Source organism: Amblyraja radiata, chromosome 24 (assembly GCF_010909765.2).
Source record: "Amblyraja radiata isolate CabotCenter1 chromosome 24, sAmbRad1.1.pri, whole genome shotgun sequence".
In the NCBI taxonomy this organism is placed as follows: Eukaryota; Metazoa; Chordata; class Chondrichthyes; order Rajiformes; family Rajidae; genus Amblyraja; species Amblyraja radiata.
The window spans coordinates 14,243,585-14,266,945 of NC_045979.1; the positions used below are offsets into that span (position 1 = coordinate 14,243,585).

Here is a 23,361-nt window from a genome sequence, read left to right on the forward strand (position 1 = left end):
ATTTCCACTAGTGGGGCAGTTGTGGAGCGGAGGCCATAACCTCAGAATAAAAGAACGCACCTTTCGAAAGGAAATGAGGAGGAATTTCTTTAGTCAGATAGTGGTGGATCTGTGGGATTCATTGCCACAGAAGGCTGCAGAGGTCAAGTCAATGGATATTTTTAAGGCAGAGATTGACAGATTCTTGATTAGTATAGCTGTCAGAGGTTATGTGGAGAAGGCAGCAGAATAGGGTTAGGAGGGAAATGGTAGAAAAGCCATGATTGAATGATGGTGTAGACTTGATGGGCCAAATGGCCTAATTCTGCTCCTATAACTCTGCCACAGTCACAGGCAGACATGCAAACTCCACACAGACAATACCCGAGATCAGGATCGAGCAACAATGTGGATCAAATTCCTGTCCCAATGTTTAATGTTCTAATTAACCTACCGGCACCTCTTTGGGATGTGGAAAAAACAAGACAAAACCACGTGGTCAAGGAGGGATCATGCAAACTCTGCGCAGACAGCACCAGAAGTTCAGATTAAACCAGAGTCCCTGGGGCTCTAAGGCAACAGCACGGATTGCTGTGTTACAATACCACCTTTGAACCTGGAATAAATAGCAGTACAGCACAGAATGGGCATTGAAGCTCACAATGTCCACACCAAACATGATGCCAAGATCATCTCTTATCTAGCTGCAGGTAATCCACACCTCTATCCTCCATATCCATATGCCCATCCAAAAGCCTCTTAAATATCGCTATTGTATCTTCCCCAAGCACCAACCCTGGGAGGCATTCAACACACTCTGTGTGAAAAAGTTACCCCGTCCAACTCCTTCACAATTTGTCCCTCACCTTGTTAAATCTATTCTGAATAAACCTAAATTATTATGGTATCATACAGCATAACAGATAGTGTCATAATTGTGAAGATGGGGCTAGCTCGGTGGTAATGTGTTCACAGTATATGGTGTTTAACTTTGAACTATAATGTACTTTGACCTCTGCATATTTGCTAATTCAATGCATCAAGTGGTCTTCAGCACCCCATCAGTCTGAAGAAGGGTTTTGGGCCGAAACGTTGCCTATTTCCTTCGCTCCATAGATGCTGCTGCACCCGCTGAGTTTCTCCAGCTTTTTTGTGTACCTTCGATTCTCCAGCATCTGCAGTTCCTTCCTAAACACACATCTTCAGCATGGTGTTCAATGTTAATCAGCTCTGGGAGGGTAACACTCCTGAATAAACAGAAGGTTTCCTTGCCCATATCTGATGCTTTGATAGCTCCTGATGCTATTGGCAATGCTTAAGATTTCTAGTCCTGCCTCTTCCCCATCACTCTGTGCCTCCAGGATATTCCACAGTTGATAATGGAGAATTCTCTGAAGATAGACACAAAATGTTGGAGTAATTCAGTGGGACAGGCAGCATCTCCGGAGAGAAGGAATGGGTGACGTTTTGGGTTGAGACCCTTCTGATTGTCTGAAGAAGGGTCTCAACCCGAAATGTCGGGATAGTTGTCCCACTGAATTACTCCAGCATTTTGTGTCAATCTTCAGTGTAAACCAGCATCTGCCGTTCCTTCCCACACACGGGTATTCTCTGATGTTGATTAAAAGGTACAAGTGTGGCGACATTGAACTTCTACTCGACTAGCTTGTGGGTTTGCATTCCTAATATTTTCCATAACTCAAAAATCAGTGAAGAAGAAAACATAAAGTGCTGGAGGAACTCAAAGGGAGGGAGCGGACAGGCGATGTTTCCGATCAGGGTTCTTCTTTAAAATGATTGGAATAGTGGGGGGGGGGGAGGGGGGAGCTGGAAAAGAGAGGTGGGTGTGAGACAACACTTGGCTGCTAATAGATTAAAAACAAAAATACACAAATTGTTGGAGTAGCTCAACGGGTCTGAATAAGAGTCCCGACACGAAACATCACCTATCCATGTTCTGCAGGGATGCTGCCTGACACGCTGAGTTACTCCAGCACTTTGTGTCTTTATTTCTGTAGACCAGCATCTACACTACACAAAGTAATAGATGAATACAGATGAAGGGGGGCTTGATTTGCAGATGGGTGGAATAAGCGACGATGACTGCAGGTCAAAACAAAACAAAGGGGTGTCAGATAAGGAGAGGAGAGGAGAGGTGAAATGTAAAGACAGAGGGAGGGATGCGGATGGAAGGAAAGGGGAAAGGTGGGGATTAAATAGGGAAGAGGTCTTTGCTTGATTTATTGGTCTTCAGTCACACTCAAATTCAGTGCCCGAGTCATTGTTAATAGTTTATCACGTTTTATCCGTATAATTATTTTCATAAGTTCATGTTCATAAGTGATAGGAGCAGATGATTCAGCCCATCAAGTCTATTCCACCATTCAATCATGCCTGATCTAATTTTCCCTCTCAACTCCATTCTCCCGTCTTCTCCGCATAACCTCTAACACATGTACTAACCAAGAATCTATCCCTGTCTAAGAAATATCCATTGACCGCCTCCACAGCCTTCTGTGGCAAAGAATTCCACAGATTCACCACCCTCTGACTAAATACATTTCTCCTCATCTACCTAGATAACTAAGAGTCTCATCTTGACCACTTCCTGTCTGCGTTGTATATTGATTTTAGAAAAAAGCTACCCTACATCACTATGATTTTTGGCCATCATACTCACAGTCCTCCTCCACTGAGGCAGCCCCGATAATTTTTCCGATCGATGAAAAATAAAAAAGTATGAGTGTTTAAAAAATCTTGAGATCAGCTGATTGGTCCTCTCGCCTGTCAATCACCACTATGAAAGTAACGCCCCTTCCGGGGGAGGGGGTGGGTGGCATGACTATAAAACCCCAGATGCCTGGACGTGAGTCAGTCACTCTGGAATATCGCGAGGGAGAGTCCACAACTGTGATTCTAAGCTGTGAATCAACTGAACTGTGAGTCTGCAATTTACTTCCAATAAATGATTTGTTAGCCCTTAATGACAATGCAATGAGTTGTTGGGCCTGCTGCCCCTGCTTGTGCTTGAAACTGCAATGCAAAATGGGAAATGAAGTGACAATGCAATGAGTTGTTTGGCCTGCTGCCCGTGCTTGAAACTGCAATGCAAAATGGGAAATGAAGTGACAATGCCATGAGTTGCTTGGCCTGCCCTGGGCTTGAAATGGATTGACTTGACGTGAAATGGATTGACTTGACTTGACTTAACTTGAAATGGATTGACTTGACTTGTCTTGAAGTGGATTGACTTGACTTGAATTGGATTGAAATGGATTGTTGGCCCTGCACTCACTGTGCTTGACTTGACTTGACCCACAACACCCATGCTAGCGCTTCAGAAAGCCCCCTTCCCCCCTGGCCACCAATATTGGAATTGTTGGAGAGGCGGAATATTGCGTTGGGGACCAGCCCTCCCGTGTGAACCTGGGACCCAACGGCTCCCACTTAGTCTAGTCTCCTTTCTAAAGGAACGTCCTTTAATTCCAAGGTTATGAGCTCTAGTCCTAGACTCTCCCACTTGTGAAAACATCCTCTCCGCACATCCACTCTATCCAGGTCTTTCACTATTCGGTAAGTTTCAATGAGGTGCCCCCCTCATCCTTCTAAACTCCAGCAACTAGAGGCTCAGTGCCGTCAAACACTCATCATATGTTAACCCATTCATTCCTGGGATCATTCTTGTAAACCTCCTCTGGATCCTCTCCAGCGCCAGCACATCCTTTTGTAACTTTTTACATCCCGGTTCCGTGCAGATACATAAAGGCACCACAGGCGAATAGTTGTATATTTCCCTTTCTTAAACAAATTAGTGGAGCAGCTGTGTTTTTACAACAATCCCATACTTTCATGTACTCCATTATTGATTCCAGCTTTGTTTAATTAACTGTATTTAAACATCCCAGATGTTGTGGTGAGATTTGAACTCACATCTCTGCATCATTTATTTATCATCTGGACTACTGGTCCAGCAACATATCACTATGCTATTGAACCCTTTTTAAGTGGACGCATCCCTCTTTGAGTACTCTGGGTGAAGATGATTGCCCGCTGAGAGCTCTCGACTTTTACTGGCTCTCTATCGCCCTTCCAAAAACATTGTGCCTGTTGTAAATTGCAGACGTATGTAATTAATTATCTGGACCTAAATCCTCAAATAAAGATTCTGTTGCAGTTCCTTGCAACACAACTCAAATGTTCGCCGCAACATTGCAACTGTTCAGATTTTGTGAGTGTGGATGAGGACATTCTGTTTGCAACTGTGCGCTTGTGCAGAATGATGTGTCCACTTGCAGCATCTACTCTTATAGATACAAGGAACTGCAGATGCTGTTTTACAAAAGAAGAAACTAAGTGCTGGAGTACTCAGCAGGTTGGGCAGCATCTCAGGATAACATGGATTGGTAACGTTTCAGGTTGGAACTGAAGAAGGATCCCAACCTGAAATGTCACTTGTCCATGTTCTCCAGAGATGCTGCCTGGCCTGCTAAGTTACTTCAGCACCTTGTGTCTTTTTTCTGTCAGCATTTATGTTCATAAGTTGTTGGAACAGAATTAGGTCATTCGGCCCATCAAGTCTACTCTGCCATTCAATCATGGCTGATCTATCTTTCCTTCTCAACATTCCCCTCCTTCTCCCCTTAACCCCTGACACCCTTACTCTTCAATAACTTGATCCCTGAAGCTCATTTTGCCAGAACCACTCTCGGAGATCATCACAGTATTGCACTAAAGCAATGAATTCAGAGGCAAGATGAGAGTGGCTGCACTTGCCATCAAGGCATGGTTTGACCAAGTTACAGAAAGTGGCCATGGTAAAAGTGAAGTCTAAAGGGAAATAAATTCCACTGGCTGGAGTCCTAACTTTCACAGAGAAAGGTTGTTGTCATTATTGGAGATCAATAATCCCAGCTCCAGGATATCTCTGTAGGGGTGAGGCAGGTGGTAAGCTTGAAGTCGATACGGAAATCAATAACAGTGAGTTCAGTAGATTGGGCAGGCAGGAACACAGCAAGGAGCAAGGATGGATGGTTGGATTAAATAGCATTGATTTCAAAGCAAGGGGCCTAACAGGTGATGTGGAAGAATGATAAAAAAACTTGGCTAAGGAAGGGACAGGACTGGAAGCAATGTTTCCGTGTAGCGAGTCCAAGAGTCATAGAGTACAGAAACAGGCAACTTTGACCCAACCTACCCATGCTGACCAGGATACCCATCGAAGCTAACCCCATTTGCCTTTGTTTGGTCCATATTTGTCTAAACCTTTCCTAGCCATGTTCCAGTGCAAGTTTCTTTTAAATTATGTTATTGCACTTGCCTCAACTACCTCCTCTGACAGCTCATTCCCTATATCTACCAACCTCTGAATGAAAAGGTTGCCCCTCAGGTTCCTTTAAAATTTCGCCCGCTCACCTTAAATGGAATAAATCCCATCGGCCGGAGTTGTACCTATTTCAGAGGAAGGATTTTGTACAGGTGCACTTAGCAGGCTAGAGGTTCATAAGTTTATTAATATTCAATGGGAAATTAATTCCAAATGAGCCTGTATGAATAAAGGACACGGCACAATGAATTTATTACACAGGAGCTTGCCCCACCATGCCTGTGCCAAACATGAAGCCAAGTTAAACTATTCTTCTCTGCCTGCATGTGATCCACATCCTTTAATTCTCTGCATATTCATGTGTCTATATAAAAACATCTTAAATGCCACTATCATATCTGCCTCCACCACCACCCCTGGCAGCACGTTCCAGACACCAACAACTCGCTCTGTAAAAACCAGTGATGGAAATGGGGGGGTACACAGGGGGACGGCGTTCCCCTACTTTTCAGTTCCCAGTTTATATCCAATTTCTGTACTAGAAGGGTCAAAGACATTTATTAGCTATCCTCATAGCTGCCAAGTAGTACGGATTTTCCGTATTTCGTACAGAAATGCAATATGAATACGGAAATACGAATTTGTGTTGTTAAATACGGATTTTTAAAAAAAACGACCATGGATAATCGTTACAACGAGTCACCGCTGCACCAGCCATGAGACATAAACGATCTGTTAACTACCACTGTTAGCACTTGTTAACAGCCAGTAGTTAATACCTAGTTATACAATGTGTCATCAATACATCGATCCACATTCCTCAGTAAATGTAATTGTGTTTCGACCAAGTATTAATGATGCTGCGTTCCTTTGAATAAAATTCATGGGAGAATTTCTTAAAACTCACTGTCATTGAGGGCTCCGGACCGTGAGCAAGGGCTTCTTCCTGGTGTGCAGGTAAAGTTATTCACCCACATTATTTTATTATTCCCTCTCTCTCTCTCTCTCTCTCTCTCTCTCTCTCCTCTCTCCCCTCTTTCTCTCCCTCCATCCCTCATTCTCTCTCCCTCTCTCGCTGTGTCTCTCTGTCTTTCGCTCTCTCCCTCCCTCTCTTTCTCCCGCTCCCCATCTCGTCTCACTCTCGCTCTCTCACTCCCTCTCTTTCACCCTCTCACTTCGGCATTCCCGGAATCATTTGGCGTTTTGAGGGGACGGCTGTATCTGCGGTTCCTTCCTGTTGGGGGGGAGAGGGGAGCCCTGGCCCGTAGCGGCTCCTGGTCCGTTCCCTCCGCGGGTGCCGCCTGGCCCGCTGAGTTCCTCCAGCACTCTGTTTTTTGTTTGCCTCTGGAGTTGAAGGTGGACACGGGGGGCTGGGGTGGCTCAGCAGGACGGGCGGCGGCTCTAGGGAGTGGGTGGCATTTCGGGTCGAGACCCTTCTTCAGACAATCACAAGTACTCTCACCAATCAGTCTGAAGATGGGTCTTCTCTCCAGAGTCGCTGCCTGTCCTGCTGAGTTACTCCAGCTTTATGTATATCTTCAATTTCAGAGTTAAATAAAAAACACAGAGCGCTGGAGGAACTCAGCGGGCTAGGCGGCATCTGTGGAGGGAATGGATTAGGAGTTGTTTCGGGCCAGGGTTCTTCTTCAATAGGAAGGAACTGCAGATCAAATATACTAGAGTGGGTACTAGTATCTTTGCTGCAGATCAGGCATGATATTCTTCCGATTTAAATCGGTATTCTGATTTTATTGTTTTCCTATTTGTCAATTTTATGTGCCCGATTATTTGGCAGCCAATCAACTGCTGTCTCTAAGGGGGCTGCGTCCAATCACCGACCAGCTTCCCTTAAATTTCCCGTCCAATCAACAAATCGGTCTCCTCCCATGCAATCAGTTGCTGTCTCCAAGGGCATTGTGTCCAATCACATAATGCGCTGGACACTCGGTGGCCAATCAGACACAGTCTCCGAGGGTCATTGTGACCAATCACCGACCTGCTTCCCTCACCAAAGCAGAAAATGGCTGCAGCCAACACAGAGATAGATAGAGAGAGAGAGAGAGAGAGAGAGAGAGAGAGAGAGAGAGAGAGAGAGAGATGCAGGAAAGCAGCTGACATATAATACACAATAAACAAGTTATGCATTCTTGTACACTTACATGGGTATGACCGCACATAACCCCCCCCCCCCCCCCCCCTCCCTTCCTTCCCAACCTCAGCCTCACTGTCCTTAGCATACCCCAAGTTCCTAAAACCCATTTCCATCACTGGTAAAAACACTGTTCCACTCATCTCCTTTACACTTTGCCCCTCTCACCTTAAAGGTATGCCGTCTAGTCTTTGACATTTCCACATCGGGAAAAAAGTTTGTTAGTACCCATCCTATCCATCCCTCTCGTCATTTTATATAATTCCATCATTTCTCTCCTCAACCTTTGACGTTCCAGAGAAAATACTCCAAGTCTGCCCAACCTATCGCTGTCACTAATACCCTATCATCAAGGCAGCATTCTGGCAAACCTCTTCTGCACCCTCTCCAAAGTCGCCACCTCCTTCCTTGAACGAGGTGACCAGAACTGCACACACTACTCCAAATGTAGCTGAACCAAGACCCTATAAAGCTGCAACATGACTTCTTATACTCAACTTGCTGACTGAGGAAGACAGGTGTACCATACACCTTCTATACCACTCTATCTACTTGTATTGCTACTTTTAGGAAGCTGCGGTCTTATAGTTTAGTTCATAGTCACGTGTACTGAGGAACAGTGAAAAGCTTTTTGTCGCATGCTAACCAGTCAGCGGAAAGACATTACATGATTAAAATCGAGCTGTCCACAGTGTAAAGGGATAACATCTAATGCAAGATAATGTCCAGTAAATTCCAATTAAGGACAGTCTCAAGGGTGTCCAATGAAGTAGACAGAAGTAGATATACTTGGACCGCAAGATCCCTCTGTACTTCAAACCTGTTAGTGGCCTTGCCATCAACTATATACTCTCACCTTACATTCGACCTCTCAAGGTGCAACGCCTCACAGTTGTTCTGCTGCTTAAACTCTAATGTATTGCAGATCCATGTATTATATAGCAGATAAGAATGTCAAAAATGTTGCATGGAATAATAGCTTTCATTGAACGGTGAAGATTTGGTAAGAAATATATATCAAACGATTGCAGTTCATTAACCCATCATTATACCAGCAAAAAAACATTTCAAGAAAGTGTTGAATATATTTAAAATTGACATTACCAATGTCCTCAAGAGATTTTTTGTGTTTCCAGTTGTATTCCGCTGTGTTGGGATAGGCGGCAGGCTCCTTTAGTTCCACGTTAATACCTTCTCTATTCGTTTCACCTCTGAAAGATGAAAATAAAATGATTTGATGTAAAACTCATATTTTCATGATTAAAGATTTAAATCAACTATACAAGCATTGAAGAATATTTAAAGCTTACACTATTTGCAAGAATGAAGGCAGGATTATTGTACTGCATCTCAAAATATCAATGTCAGAAGTTCTTCACTTTACTTAAGAGATACAAAGTGAAAACAGACCCTTCAGCCCACTGAGTCCACGCCACCCAGCGAACACCCCCATACACATGCACTATCCTACATACTAGGAGGCAATGTACAATTGCCAATCAACCTACAAATCTGTATGTCTTGGAAGTGTGGGAGGAAACCAGAGCACCTGGAGAAAACCCACATGGTCATAGGGAGAACATACAAACTCCATACAGATAGTACCCGTAGTCAGGATCGAATCCGGGTCTCTGGTGCTGAAAGGCAGCAACTCTACCACTTTGCCAATGTACTGGACAAAATTTGTTCAGTGTACTTTGCAAGGTACTTATGAGATAATGCTGAATATAATATTTTATTGATCTAAAGAGGTCAATTTACACATTTCAGATCTGCTTTAAGATCTGCCGATGAAACTTATTCACACTGTTAATAGCTCCAACAAGCCACCAAACTGACAGCACAGTGAGTTGAGACATGGCAAGTTGATTTTGATAACTAATGTTAATTGAAGTGTGGAAACAAGGAACTGCAGATGCTGGTTTACACAAAAGAGCACAAAGTGCCGGAGTAACTTTCTACAAACTGGAAACTGAATGGGTGAATGGCAACAGGATGTATGATCAACATCCTCATGTATGCATTTATTAGTGAGCCATTCAGTAGAATCCTGGGTGTATGAAGGAACTGCAGATGCTGGTTTACATTGAAGATACACACAAAATGCTGGAGTAATTCAGCGGGACAGGCAGCATTTCTGGAGAGAAGGAATGGGTGACGTTTTGGGTTGAGGCCCTTCTTCTGACTATTTAGGGTCGAGATGAGAATCTGAAGAAGGGTCTCGACCCAAAATGTCACCCATTCCTTCTCTCCAGAGATGCTGCCTGTCCCGCTGAGTAGCTCCAGCATTTTGTGTATATCTGCAGTGTAAACCTGTGCTAATGGTGAAGTTTGCAAATAGTATATTGGCAACTGTGCACTTTGGAAATTTTTTCAAATACTCAACTGGTCGGGCAGTTGCTGTAGAGTGAGAAACTATAAACATTTGACTTTGCTGACTTTACATCACAAACACTCACTCCACCCCACTCTCCACACAGTTTGCCTGAGCCTCGACATACATTCAGAGTAGAACAGTGGCGCAGCAGTAGAGTTGCTGCTTACAGCACCAGAGACCCGGGTTCAATTCTGACCATGGGCGCTGTCTGTTCGAAGATTGTACGTTCTCCCTGTCACCACATGGGCTTGCCCGGGAGCTCCGGTTTCCTCCCACAATCCAAAGATTGGATTGTAACTTGCCCCAAAGGTCTGGGATAGAACTAATTGATCAGTTGATCACGGTCGGCATGGACACAGTGGGCCAAAGGGCCTGATTTCATGATGTATCACTAAACTAAACTAAACTAAAACTCCAGCATTTTCACTTTTTAACCTTCTCTTGGGGGAATTGGCAATGATAATTCCTTTGAATGAAAAAGAGATTGAGACTTCTACGTAATACAAATTGTCTTTGCCAAGCACACATTGTTCCAGGCTGAAGAGATTTATTGCATTTGATGATGGACTGTCTGACTTCATGGTGTTAAAGGAGCGCCTGAAGTAAATTATAATGCTATTAGCTTTTATGTCCAGAGTGGATATCTCATTATCACCATTTGTCCCTCCTCTTCTTCCCCTACATCCTCCTGCTGTCTGACCAAGGGATATAGAACATACAGCACAAGAACAGATCCTTCGCCCCACAAAGTCTGTGCCCAACATGATGCCAACACCAACCTGATCTGCTTGCAATGATCCCTATCCCTCCTTTCCCTGCATATCCGCATGCTTATGCAAAAGCACATCGTACCAACAACTAGAGAGCAGTTTTTCTCTACTATCTATCTCATTGGAGACCTTTGGGTTATCTTTGACTGGATTTTACTGGACTTTATATTGCACTAAATGTTATTCACATTATTCCCTTTATCGTGTATCTGCACACTGCGAACGGCTCGATTGTCTTTCTGCTAACCGATTAGCATGCAACAAAAGCTTTTCACCGTCCCTCAGTACGCGTGCCAATAAACTGAGCGATAAAGTGCCTCAATCTGCCCCCACCACCACCCCCAGCAGTGCTTTCCAGGCTTAAAGCTAAGATGTGTCATGGGTTGAAGTGGTAGAAAACGGCGGGTGGTTTTGGGTGGGTGGCACCAGATGAGTACACAAGTCAGGACCCCAGCTTCAGGATGCTCCTTCATGCTCCAAGTTGCCCTGTCAATGTAGATGTAATTATATTTCCCAGCCTACTAAGCATTCAACAATGCAATGAGCTACTAACGTGTCTTCTGACTACGGGATTATAGTCATTGTAGACTTTAGGTGTTGTAGGAAAGATGTTGTCCAACTGGAAAGCAGCAGAGAACTTGGAGCGCAGGAGAATGGGGGGAGAATATAGAGGTGTACAAAATCATGAGAGGAATAGATCGGGTAAATTAGTTAACGGACAATGTCTTACGTAGAATAGGGGAATTGAGAATCAGATGACATAGGTTTAAAGTGAGGAGCAAAAGGTTTAAAATGAACCTAAGGGTTATTTTCTTATATAGAGGGTGATGGGTATATGGAACGGTCAGTGTATGGAGGAGGTAGTTGAGGTAGGTACTATTGCAACGTTTAAGAAACATTTAGAGGAATATGGGCCAAATGCAGGCAGATGGGACTAGTGTAGGTGGGACATGTTGGTCAGTGCGGGCAAAATGGGTTGAAGGAATGTTTCCATGCTGTATGACTGCACGCTGCATGACTGTCCGGCTTCATAGCCGAACAAAGTTGGGTAGAAAAAGGATCGCTTGGTATCTAGAAAGCATGCATCCCTGACACACAAGATTGACCATCAGAGTATTCTGCTGCTGGTCGCATATTATCAGGGGATTCAAGGAATGAATGCATTTGCAGTTTGTAAAGAACTCCTTGTTTGATGTTTGGTACTCACTGCCACATGAGTATACTCTACCACTCAGGCACATAATGACCCCAGCAATGAGACGTGCTCATCTTTATTCAAGGGGAAAGAGATTTGTTTTTAGATTTAGAGATACAGCGTGGAAACAGGCTCTTCAGCACAACGTGTCTGCACCGACCAGCGATTATCCATCAACTAGTTTCATCCCATGAACTAGCAACAATTTTACAGAAGCCAATTAACCTGCAAATCTGCACGTCTTTGGAATGTGGGTTTTTTATTGGTATGACTGTATGGCAAAATAAATTCCTCATATATTGCAAAACATACCTGGCTAATAAGGTATTATAATTATGATTATGAAACCGGCAGACGGTAGGAAATCCACGCGGTCACAGGGAGAATGTATAAACTCGGTAAAGACAGCACCCATAGTCAGGATTCAACTCTGGTCTCTGGCGCTGTAAGGCAGCAACTCTACCACTGCACCACTGTGTCATCCATCTGGAAAGGCAGCAAATCTGCCACTCGGAAATACTCTAGATCTGCTCCATATCATTCCTGAACTATTTAGCATTTCTTCAAAATCTTGAGCTGAGTCTAGTTTATTGTCACGTGCACTGAGGTACAGTGAAAACCTTTTAGTTGTGTGCTAACTAGTCAGCGGAAAGACTACACATGATTACAATCGAGCCATCTACTGTATTCATATATCTGATCAAGGGAATAAGTTGAATAATGTTTAGTGCATTAAAATCCAGAAAGTCCAATCAAAGATAGTCCGAGGGTCTCCAATGAGGTAGATGGTAGTTCTGTACTGCTCTCTAGTTGTTGGTAGGATGATTAAGTTGCCCATTAACAACTGGGAAAAAAACTGTCCCTGAATCTGAGGTGTGAATTTTCACACTTCTATACCTTTTGCCCGATGGTAGAGGGGAGAAAAGGGAGTGGCCACAATGCGACTCATCCTTGATGAGTCGTCCTCTGAGTGAGGGCTACATGTATATATGTATGTAGCTTGTTTTGTTGTGCTATTCTTATAACAAATGTAAAGCACTTTGGCCAACGAGAGTTGTTTTTTAAATGTGCTATATAAATAAATGTGACTTGACTTGACTTGACTTGACTTGATTATGCTAGTGGCCTTGCCGAGGGAGTGTGAGGTGTAAATGGAGTTAATAGAATGGAGGTTTGATGGTCTGGGCTGCATCCACAGTTCTCTGCTGAAGGGAAGATAGACACAAACAGCTGGAATAACTCAGTGGGACAGGCAGCATCTCTGGAGAGAAGGAATGGGTAACGTTTCGGGTCAAGACCCTTCTTCAGACTAGTGTCTTCTGACTCCCACCAGTCTGGAGAAGGGTCTCAGTTACTCCAGCTTTTTTGTGTCTATCTTCAGCTTAAACCAGTATCTGCAGTTCCTTCCTACACATTTCTCTGCTGAAGGGGATGGATAATGAATGTCCTAGATAGAGTGGACATGGAATAATTGTTTCCTATAATGGGAGAGTCTCGAACAAGAGGGCACAGCCTCAGAATAAAAGGACGTACCTTTAGAATGGAGATGAGTAAGAATTTCTTTACCCAGAGGGTGGCGAATCTATGGAATTCATTGTCATAGGCAGTTGTGGAAACCAAGTTATTGGGTATTTTTAAAGTGGCGATTGATAGGTTCTTGATTAATAGGGTGGGGTGGAAGATTACAACCTTCACGTGGTCCGCACTGTTTCGACGAATGCAATCAACCTGGCGTGCACAATCAAGTAAGATCAAATAGAACAAGGTTGTGCACGCCATACGCAAGAAGAAGAAGATTAATAGGGTGTCATAGGTTACAGGGAGAAGGCAGGAAAGTGTGGTTGATTGGGAAAAAGAGATTAGATTTAAAAAAGAAAAAGAAAAAGTAGACTTGATGGGATAAATAGTCTGCTCCTATGTATTATGGTTTTAGCATAGTGCTTAGATGTGTTAGGTGTACAAAATCATGAGAGTAATAGATTGAGTAAATGCACAGAGTCTCTTGTCCAGAGTAGGCAGAATCAAGAATCAGAGGACAGAGGTTGAAGGTGATGGGGTTAAAGATTTAATAGGAACCTGAGGGGTAACCTTTTTACACAAAGGGTGGTGGGTATATGGAATGAGCTGCCAGAGGAGGTAGTTGGAGCGGGTATTATTTTAACACTTAAGAAACACTTAGACAGGTACATGGATATGACAGGTTTAGAGGGATATGAACCAAACACAGGCAGGTAGGACGAATGTAGGTGGGACATGTTGGTCGGCGCAGCAGGTTGGGCCGAAGGGCCACATTGTATGACTCTATGATACAGGCATGAGACCGTTTTCTTTCAGGGCAGTGCTGCATGGATTGACACCACTAGTGCAAGCCCTGTGTCGCAAGCATAAACATAAACGTGTCGGTGGGGGCGCAGCAAGCCGGCGCCCTGCCAGCAGCGTGTCAGTTTTTTTCACCTCTTTTTTAGTGTGTTTAAATGTATGTTTTTAATGTTTCTTTGTGTGTTTTGTGTTGGGGGTGGTGTGGGGGGGGGGGGGGTGAGGGGGAAACCGCTTCGGTCGACTCCTCAACGGAGAGGCGACTTTTTCCAGGTCGCCTCCCCCGTGGCCTAACAACGAGGATCGGTGCGGCCTTTCCTGGAGACGAGCCCGGGGCTTCAGCGGCGGGCGCAGCGCGGACTCTCGGCGTGGAGCGGGAGAGCCCTCGCTGGGGCTCGCCGGAGGGGAGCACTCCGTTTCGCTGGACCGGGGCAGCCGGCAGCCTGAAGCCGCGGTCTGCACAGCTCCAGCTGGCGCGGCGTCTACAGCCCGGGATCTCACGTTGGGGACCTGGGAGAGGAAGAAGCTTCCACTCCAACTGCCGGACTGCGGCCTACTGCGGGCGCGTCATGGACTTACCATCGGGAGCGGGGTTCCTCACTGGGGATCCCTGGAGGGGAGCTTCGACTTCGACTGCCGGCCCTGCGGTCTGCGGTGCTTCTGGCTGCGGCGCGAACTCTAAATCATCGACGACTGCGGAGGGTTGAGGTCCAGACCACGGGGGAAAATGGAGGAGGACTGGCCAAATTTTGTGCCTTCCACCACAGTGATGAATGCTGTGGTGGATGTTTGTGTTAAAATGTTATTGTGTTTTTGTGTGTTCTTTCTCATTGTACCGCTGCTGGCAAATTCATTTCACTTGCACTTTATGTGCAATGTGACGAATACAACTGATTGTATTGTATTGTATTGATTGTATCACATGCACACAAGCAGCTAACCAAAGATTGATCATGTGCCTGAAGGTAGCAATCACATTTCACACTCAGTCAATGTTGCAGCATTGAAAGAAGAAGTTCCATATTATTGAATTGCTCGGCCACTTACATTCGCCTTGTTTTTCGTCATGTTTACCATAATAAATTACCAAACACTTACACTGATATGTATGGGCTCAACGTAAACTGGATTTCAAATCAGGGACAAATAAAACTTTGACCGAACAGGCATTAAAACGACACAGCCTCAGAGACCTGTGGTAAACCATGTTGATGAAAAGGCTACAGAATTTTAATGTAAACTCAATTGGCTTTTTACCCAATTGAACCACTTCAAGTGAATGCAGCAGTGTAAAATACCTCATCCGAAAACAACAGTGTATTCATATTTGCAGCTGTTTCAGATTAACACAAAGTCTAATTTAACAGAATTTACTCATAATTAACAAGCAGGGATCCTTTAAGACTAGTAAAAGTTAGTATTTTAAAGTAGTGACTTTTATTTAGCATAAACTTTAAAATATGTTGTTAAAAAGTCTATCTGAATAGCAAACACAATAGGGGTTGAACCAAGCGTGCGTTGTTCCGACCAGCAATGGTCAGACTAACCTCCTCAGTTAGTTGGTACAAGACAAAAGAAGGTACAGTATTTCTAATATTGCTCATTTTTCTTCACAATCACGCAAGATTATGGATGGCACAGTGGCACATCTGGTAGAGCTACTGCCACACTGCAGGGATTCGAGTTCGATTTAGCCTTGTATGCCATCTGTGTGGAGTTTGCATGTTCTTCCTGTGACCCGGTGGGTTTCCTCCGGGTGCTCCGGTTTCCTCTCATGTCCAAATGACGTGCGGGTTTACACATTAATTGCCCTTTGTAAATTGTCCCCAGGGTGTGGAGAGTGGGTTAGATTTTTCTGTCAACATAGGAGGCAGATGGCTTACAGGTATTTTAGTTTTGATACCGAGTCCACGCTGACCAACAATCACCCAGTACACTAGTTCTATCTTGCACCCTTGGGAGGGGTGGGAGATTGCAACCTTCACGTGGTCCGCCCTGTTTCGACGAATGCAATCAATCTGGTGTGCACAATCAAATAAGATCAAATAGAACAAGTTGTCCTACAACTTTAGGCTGCGCACGCCATACGCAAGAAGAAGAAGAGGAAGAAGCACTCTTGGGATAATCTAATGAAGATGATTAACCTACAATCCCGCATGCCTTTGAAATGTGGAAGGAAACTGGAGCACCCTGAGAAGACACACGCAGTCGCAGGAAGAACATGCAAACTCCATACAGACAGCACCTATAGTCAGGATCGAACACGGGTCTCTGGCGCTGTCAGGCAGCAACTCTACCGCTGTGCTGGTAAGAGGAGAGCACGTGGGAGTTTTTTTGTAAAATGGAGGAGACAGTAGTCAGAAACAAACTTTTTTCAATCGCTGAGGATCAACATGAGTGAATATAGATACAAGGTTTATTACAATTGATTTGGGCAGAAAGCATAATGGAATCGTTGAGTGAAGTAAACGATTAATGCTGTGATAATATTAACATTTAATGGCTTAGAAAACTGAAACTGGGATAAAAGAAGAAGGAAACTGACAAGGGCAAAGATCCATTCCAATGGAGGATAAACATCAAAATGTATTGATTGGTTTCAAAGACCCATTTGTATGTTGCATTTTTAATACAATTGTGCTTCTAATCATTTTTGCGATCGTCATGCAGTTTTATTACAACCCTACAAGCCTGATAAGCATTGCTTATTTCTTCTTAAAGAGACATACAGCATGGTTTATCCATTTAGCCCAACTTGACCAATTTGCCCTGTCTCCACTAGTCCTAACAACCTGCGCTTGGCCCATATCCTTCTAAACCTTTGTGTAAGAAGGAACTGCAGATGCTGGTTTAAACCAAAGATAGACACAAAAAGCTGGAGTAACTCAGCGGGCCAGGCAGCATCTCTGCAGAGAAGGAATGGATGGCGAAAAGTCACCCATTCCTCTCTCCAGAGATGCAGCCTGTCCCCCTGAGTTACTCCAGCTTTTTGTGCCTATCTGCACCTTAAACCTAAGTTGTCTGTTTCTTGATTACCCTACTCTGGGTAAAAGACTTTGTATATTAACCCAACCTATTCCCCTCATCAGCTTAGGCACCTCTATAAGATCTATAAGATCACCCCTCATCTTCCTGTAGTTGCTTGGCTGCTTTAATGAAGCTTGGATTTGTAATTGCAAAACCTGGCAATTTTGATCGTTTTGCCTCGTAATTGTACCAATCACATTAAGACACTGGTTTAATTTAGTTTAGTTTAATTTAGAGATACAGCATGGAAACAGGCCCTTTGACTCACTGAGTTTGTGCCAACCAGCGATCCCCGCACATTAACACAAAAGCCTACACACACTAGGGACAATTTCCACTTATACCAAGTATAAAAACCCAAGCCAATTAACCTACAAACTTGTACCTTTGGAATGTGGGAGAAAACTGAAGATCTCGGAGAAAACGCACACGGCCAATTGGAGAACGTACGTACAAACTCCGTACAGACAGCACCCGTAGTCGAGATCGAACCCGCGTCTCTGGCACTGCAAGCGCTGTAAGGCAGCAACTCTACTGCTGCGCCATACTCTTATAGGTTATAGGTTTCAAAAATGTAGCTCAAAGTATCAGCTATACAAAATAAAAGACAAATAATATAACCATCCAGAAGAAAAAATATTGCCAAATGGATCGATACTGAAATGTTGACAAAGTGAAAATTTTGCAGACAAACCCGACTTTGAAATAATAATTCATCGGAACAGATTTTTTTTTCAAAGCAGCTCATGCTTCCCGAGTAACAGTGGAGTAGCGATATTGGAAAAAAAGATCGCTTTCTTATTTATTATACCATAAAAAGTTGCAATACTTCCTTTTTAAAGTCTACCCAGAACATTGAATTTGTGATGGCTTTATTCCAACAGAAAAGTCTTTCAGTTTAATTGGTTAACCAGATAAAGTTCAGGATAGTCATATTGGGAGGAAACTTATCACAACCAACAGGGGATAGAGATTCAAACTTTTTGGGGAAGGTCCAAGTTATATAAAACTAGCATGTGCAGGCCATGCATTAATATTTAAGTGGGGGTAATCAACCAAATGTCGAACTTTAGCTTGCTTATGTGTTTTCCAGCTGGGTGCCTTAATGCTGCCACAGATTAATCCTTCTTTATGTGGTCCCATATTAATGTGATACTCCATCACATTTTTATTTGAACTTTGCCTCAGTTAAAATGTTTGCATCCATCAACATCAGTATATCAGAGTCCTGATTCTGCTCTTTTCAAAGCTTGCCACATTTATTATAGTCCTCCTGTAAAATGCAAATGTAATCTAACATTTCTTCAGAACCAAATTACTCTCCACATATCACACAGTCGTGAGCACAAAATAAAAGTTGCAGATATATCGATGAAGATTTCAACCAACCCATTAAAGGAGATGAGAACGAATAAGCTAAATATTGTACCAGGCCTGAAAAGCCAATTTAAATGTAGGAAGATAGACACAAAAAGCTGGAGTAACTCAGCGGGACATGCAGCATCTCTGGAGAAAAGGAATGGCTGACGTTTCAGGTCGAGACCCTTCTTCAGACTTGTTAGAGATAAGGGAAGAGAGATATAGATGATGATGTGGAGAGATAAAGAACAATGAATGAAAGATATGTAAAAAAGTAATGATGATACAGGAAACAGGCCATTGTAAGCTGTTTGTTGGGTGAAAATGAGAAGCTAGTGTGGCTTGGGTGGGGGAGCGATAGAGAGAGAAGGAGTGCTGGGGCTACCTGAAGTGAGAGAAATCAAAATTCATACCACTGGGCTGCAAGCTGCCCAAGCAAAATATGAGATGCTGTTCCTCCAACGTGTTTAGCCTCACTCTGACAATGGAGGAGACCAAGAACAGAAAGGTCTGTGTAGGAATGGGAAGGAGAATTAAATTATCCAGCAACCGGGAGTTCAGGCGGGCTGAGCAAAGGTGTTCCGCGAAACAATCGCCCAGTCTGCGTTTGGTCTCGCCTATGTATGAGTCCACATCTTGAACAACGGAAACAGAAGATGAGTTTGGAGGAGGTGCAAGTGAACCTCTGCCTAACCTGGAAGGACTGTTGAGGGAGGAGGTATAGCGACAGGTGTTGCATCTTCTGCGGTTGCAAGGGAAGGTACCTGTGGAGGGGGTGGCTTGTGTGGGAAGCAATGAATTAACCGGGGAGTTGCAGAAGGTGGAGATGGGAAAATGTGGCTAGTGATAGGATCCCGTTGGAGGTGGCGGGAATTTCAGAGGATTATATGTTGTATGCGACGGCTGTTGGGGTGGAAGGTAAGGCCTAGGGGGACACTGTCTCTGTTGCGCCTAGCGGGAGGGGGAGAAAGGGCGGAGCAAGGGGTACCGAGGTGACATGAGTGAGGGCCTCACCTACGATGGGAGAGGGGAACCCTTGTTCCATAAAGAATGTGGACATCTCGGATGTTCTAGTAATGAACACCTCATCTTGGGCGCAGATGCGGCATAGACGGTGGAATTGGGAGTAGGATATACAGTCTTTGCAAGGAAGCAGGGTGAGAAGATGTGTAGTCAAGATAGTTGTGGGAGTCAGTGGGTTTGTAAGAGACGTCAATCAACGTCAGTCTATTTTTCCTGTGCGGGAGACTGTGAGATCAAGATAGAGGAGGGAGCTGTTGGAGATGGTCCAAGTAAATTTGAGTCCAGGATGAAAATTGGTGGTGAAGTTGATGAAGTCCATGAGTTCTGCATGGGTGCAGGAGGTAGCACCAATGCACTCATCAATGTAATGGAGGTAGAGTTCAATGATAGGGCCAGTGTACGCTTGGAACAGTATTCGACTTACCCTACAAAGAGGCAGGCATAGCTGGGGCCCAAATGTGCCCAGAGCTATGCCTTGGACTTGGAGGAAGTGGGAGGAGTCAAAGGAGAAGTTGTTGAGGTGAGGACCAGCTCCGCCAGGTGGAGTAGAGTGTTAGTAGAGGGAAATTGGATGGTTCTGCGGTCGAGGACGAAAAGGAGGGTTTTAAGGTCTTCCTGGTGGGGGATGGAGGTGTTGAGTGACTGCACATCCATAGTAAAGATGAGGGAGTGGGGGTTCGGAAAGCGGAAGTCATTAGAAAGAAGAAGGTCATGTGAGGTATCTCGGACATAGGTCGGGAGAGATTGGGCCCGGGGGGATAGGATGGAATCGAAGTACATGGAAAGAATTTCCATGGGACAGGGGCAGGCAGAAACAATGGGTCTGCCAGGGCAGTTGTGTTTGTGGATTTTGGGGAGAAGGTAAAACCGGGCTGTGCGGGGCTGGGAGTCGATAAGGTTGGAGGCTGTGGAAGACAGAGAGCCAGAAGTGATGAAATCAGTAATGGTGCGTGAGATTAAGGCCAATTGCTCATCTGTGGGATCATGATCCAAGGATAAGTAGGAGGAGATGTCTGAGAGTTGTCCTCAGGCAGACTACCACGGCACCTCCCTTGTCAGCGGGTTTGATTATAATGTTAGGGTTGCTGCACAGTGAGAGGGGCGGTATGTTCAGATGGGGTGAGGTTGAAGTTGGAAGGGGAGTGGAAAAGTTGAGACGATTGATGTCATGCCTACAGTTAGAAATAAAGAAGTCTAGAGATGGTAGAAGGTACACAAAAATGCTGGAGAAACTCGGCGGGTGCAGCAGCATCTATGGAGTGAAGGAAATGGGCAACGTTTCGGGCCGAAACCCTTCTTCAGACTGATGGTAGAAGTCTGTCCTGGGGAGTCTAAGTGGAGGGGGACCTGTGGAGACGGGAGAAGGGGTCATCACTGGGTGGAGAGGAATTCTTCCCATAGAAAACAGCACGGAGGCAGAGGCGACAGAAGAGAAACTCTATGTCATGGTATAGGAAGTGTCGGAAGGAACTGGTTTACACCGAAGATAGGCACAAAATGCTGGGTAACTCAGCGGGTCAGGCAGCAACTCAGTCTTGTCCTGCTGAGTTAGTCCAGCAATTTCTGTCTATCTCAGCCAATTAAAGTGTTGGTATGAGGGTCTCTTGTTAGCTTTGTAAAGCATATCCAGTTATAATATTGGAATAAGTCTGAATGAGTAGAATTCTATCATGTGCAAACACTTTTTATATACAAAATTACAGCGGAGCTTACAGAATAATGTAACGGAGCCTCGGGTTGCAGGCAGTGGAGTGAGGATTCAATGGGTGAGGTAAAGAGAATTGGGGAAAGATTGTGAGGAGCACAGGAGAACTAGAGAAGATATGTACGGGGGAGGTGGGAGTGGGCAGCCAGTGAGATGATTGTCGATGGGTAATGGGCATCAAGATCATCAAAAGGTTCGTCAGTGCAATTAACGGGGACGTGTTGAGCTGGGGTTCAAGGTGATCAGCTTAAACAACTGGGGCAGGAGATGGAGCAAGAATTGGAGTTAGTTATACATCAACAGTGCAGAGGTACCATGGAAACAATCACTATGGAAAAGGAACTGCTACTGAAAGAGGAATCCACCCAGGAGATGGAAACCAAGGACTCATTGCAGCAGCCAAATACACCTAGGGCTGTTTTCCAATTCAACTAATGGCAGAGCAACTGCTTCAATATTCATGCAATGACACAGTGGCACAGCTGGTTATGCTGCTGCCTCACAGAATCAAAGACCGGGTTCAATCCCGGCATCGGATGCTGAGGAGTTTGCATGTTTAGATTTTAGACAATTTATTTTACCACCGCCAATTAACCTACAAACCTGTACGTCTTGGTATGTGGAAGGAAACAGGAGCTCCTGTAGAAAACCCACGAGGTCACAGGGAGAATATACAAACTCTGTACAGACAGCACCTGTCGTCAGAACAAAGTGCTGGAGTAACTCAGCGGGTCAGGCAGCAAACCTGGAGAATATGCTTAGGTGATTTGGAGATGGGGACTCTGCCAGAGCCCAGCCTGTGAATGTGGAGCAGAACAACAGACAGCCAACCATGTCATCTCTGGGTGCCCGCTCTACCACCCACCAAATGGAGCTCAGGGCCTGGCAGACATTGACGGAGAGACAACAACCTGGCTGCTCAACAAGCGGCTTGAGATCTTAAGGGCCTGTCCCACTTACGCAACTTTTCAGCAACTGTCTTTGACCGTCAAACTTGAGGGGACTCGCCTGAAACACCTTGAGCTGAATTGACTGTCAGCGATGCAACCGCGCGCTGGATCGACCATCAGAGAGCACACACACACACACACACACACACACACACACACACACACACACACACACACACACACACACACACACACACACACACACACACACACACACACACACACACACACACACACACACACACACACACACACACACACACACACACACACACCGCAAAGGCGGGGGCCAGGGAAAGTGGGGGAGCGCTGTCTGAAATTCACACCCGCGATGAACAGGAAGGTAAAAGACGGCTGGTACAGCGTGCGGTAAGTCCTTTAGAGAGCGGGGGGGGGGGGGGGGGAGATGACGGAGGGAGAAGGGGGGGGAAGAAGGGGGGGGGGATGACGGGGGGAGATGACGGGGGAAGAAGGGGGGAAGAAGGGGGGGGAAAGAAGGGGGGGGGGAGAAGGGGGGGGGGAGAAGGGGGGGGGGGGAGAAGGGGGGGGGAAGAAGGGGGGGGAAGAAGGGGGGGAGAGAAGGGGAGGGGAAGAAGGGGGGGGGAAGAAGGGGGGGGGGAGAAGGGGGGGGGAGAAGGGGAGGGAAGAAGGGGGGGGGAAGAAGGGGGGGAAGAAGGGGGGGGGGAAGAAGGGGGGGGGAGAAGAAGGGGGGGAGAAGAAGGGGGGGGAGAAGGGGGGGGGGAAGAAGGGGGGGGGAAGAAGGGGGGGGGGGAGAAGGGGGGGGGAAGAAGGGGGGGGGAAGAAGGGGGGGGGAAGAAGGGGGGGGGAAGAAGGGGGGGGGAAGAAGGGGGGGGGAGAAGGGGGGGGGAGAGGGGGGTGGAAGAAGGGGGGGGGAAGAAGGGGGGGGGAAGAAGGGGGGGGAGAAGGGGGGGAAGAAGGGGGGGGGAAGAAGGGGGGGGGAAGAAGGGGGGGGGAAGAAGGGGGGGGAGAAGGGGGGGGGAGAGGGGGGTGGAAGAAGGGGGGGGAAGAAGGGGGGGGAAGAAGGGGGGGGAGAAGGGGGGGAAGAAGGAGGGGGGGAAGAAGGGGGGGGGGAGAAGGGGGGGGAAGAAGGGGGGGAGAGAAGGAGTGGAGACACTTTTAAGAAGCCAGACAACTTTTAATAATGTTTAGCGGGCATTTAACGTTACC

General features: G+C 45.5%; 1 protein-coding gene across 8 annotated transcripts in view; it reads right to left on the reverse strand.

Moving 5' to 3' along the window:
- The window catches only part of nav1 (neuron navigator 1), a 513,650-nt gene that overhangs the window by 319,811 nt on the left and 170,478 nt on the right, over nucleotides 1–23,361 (reverse strand). For all 8 annotated transcript variants that reach the window (XM_033042458.1, XM_033042456.1, XM_033042454.1 and 5 more), the window contains one exon: nucleotides 8,556–8,662. In XM_033042458.1, coding sequence (XP_032898349.1) covers nucleotides 8,556–8,662 — 107 coding nt within the window. The remainder of the gene's footprint in view (nucleotides 1–8,555; nucleotides 8,663–23,361) is intronic.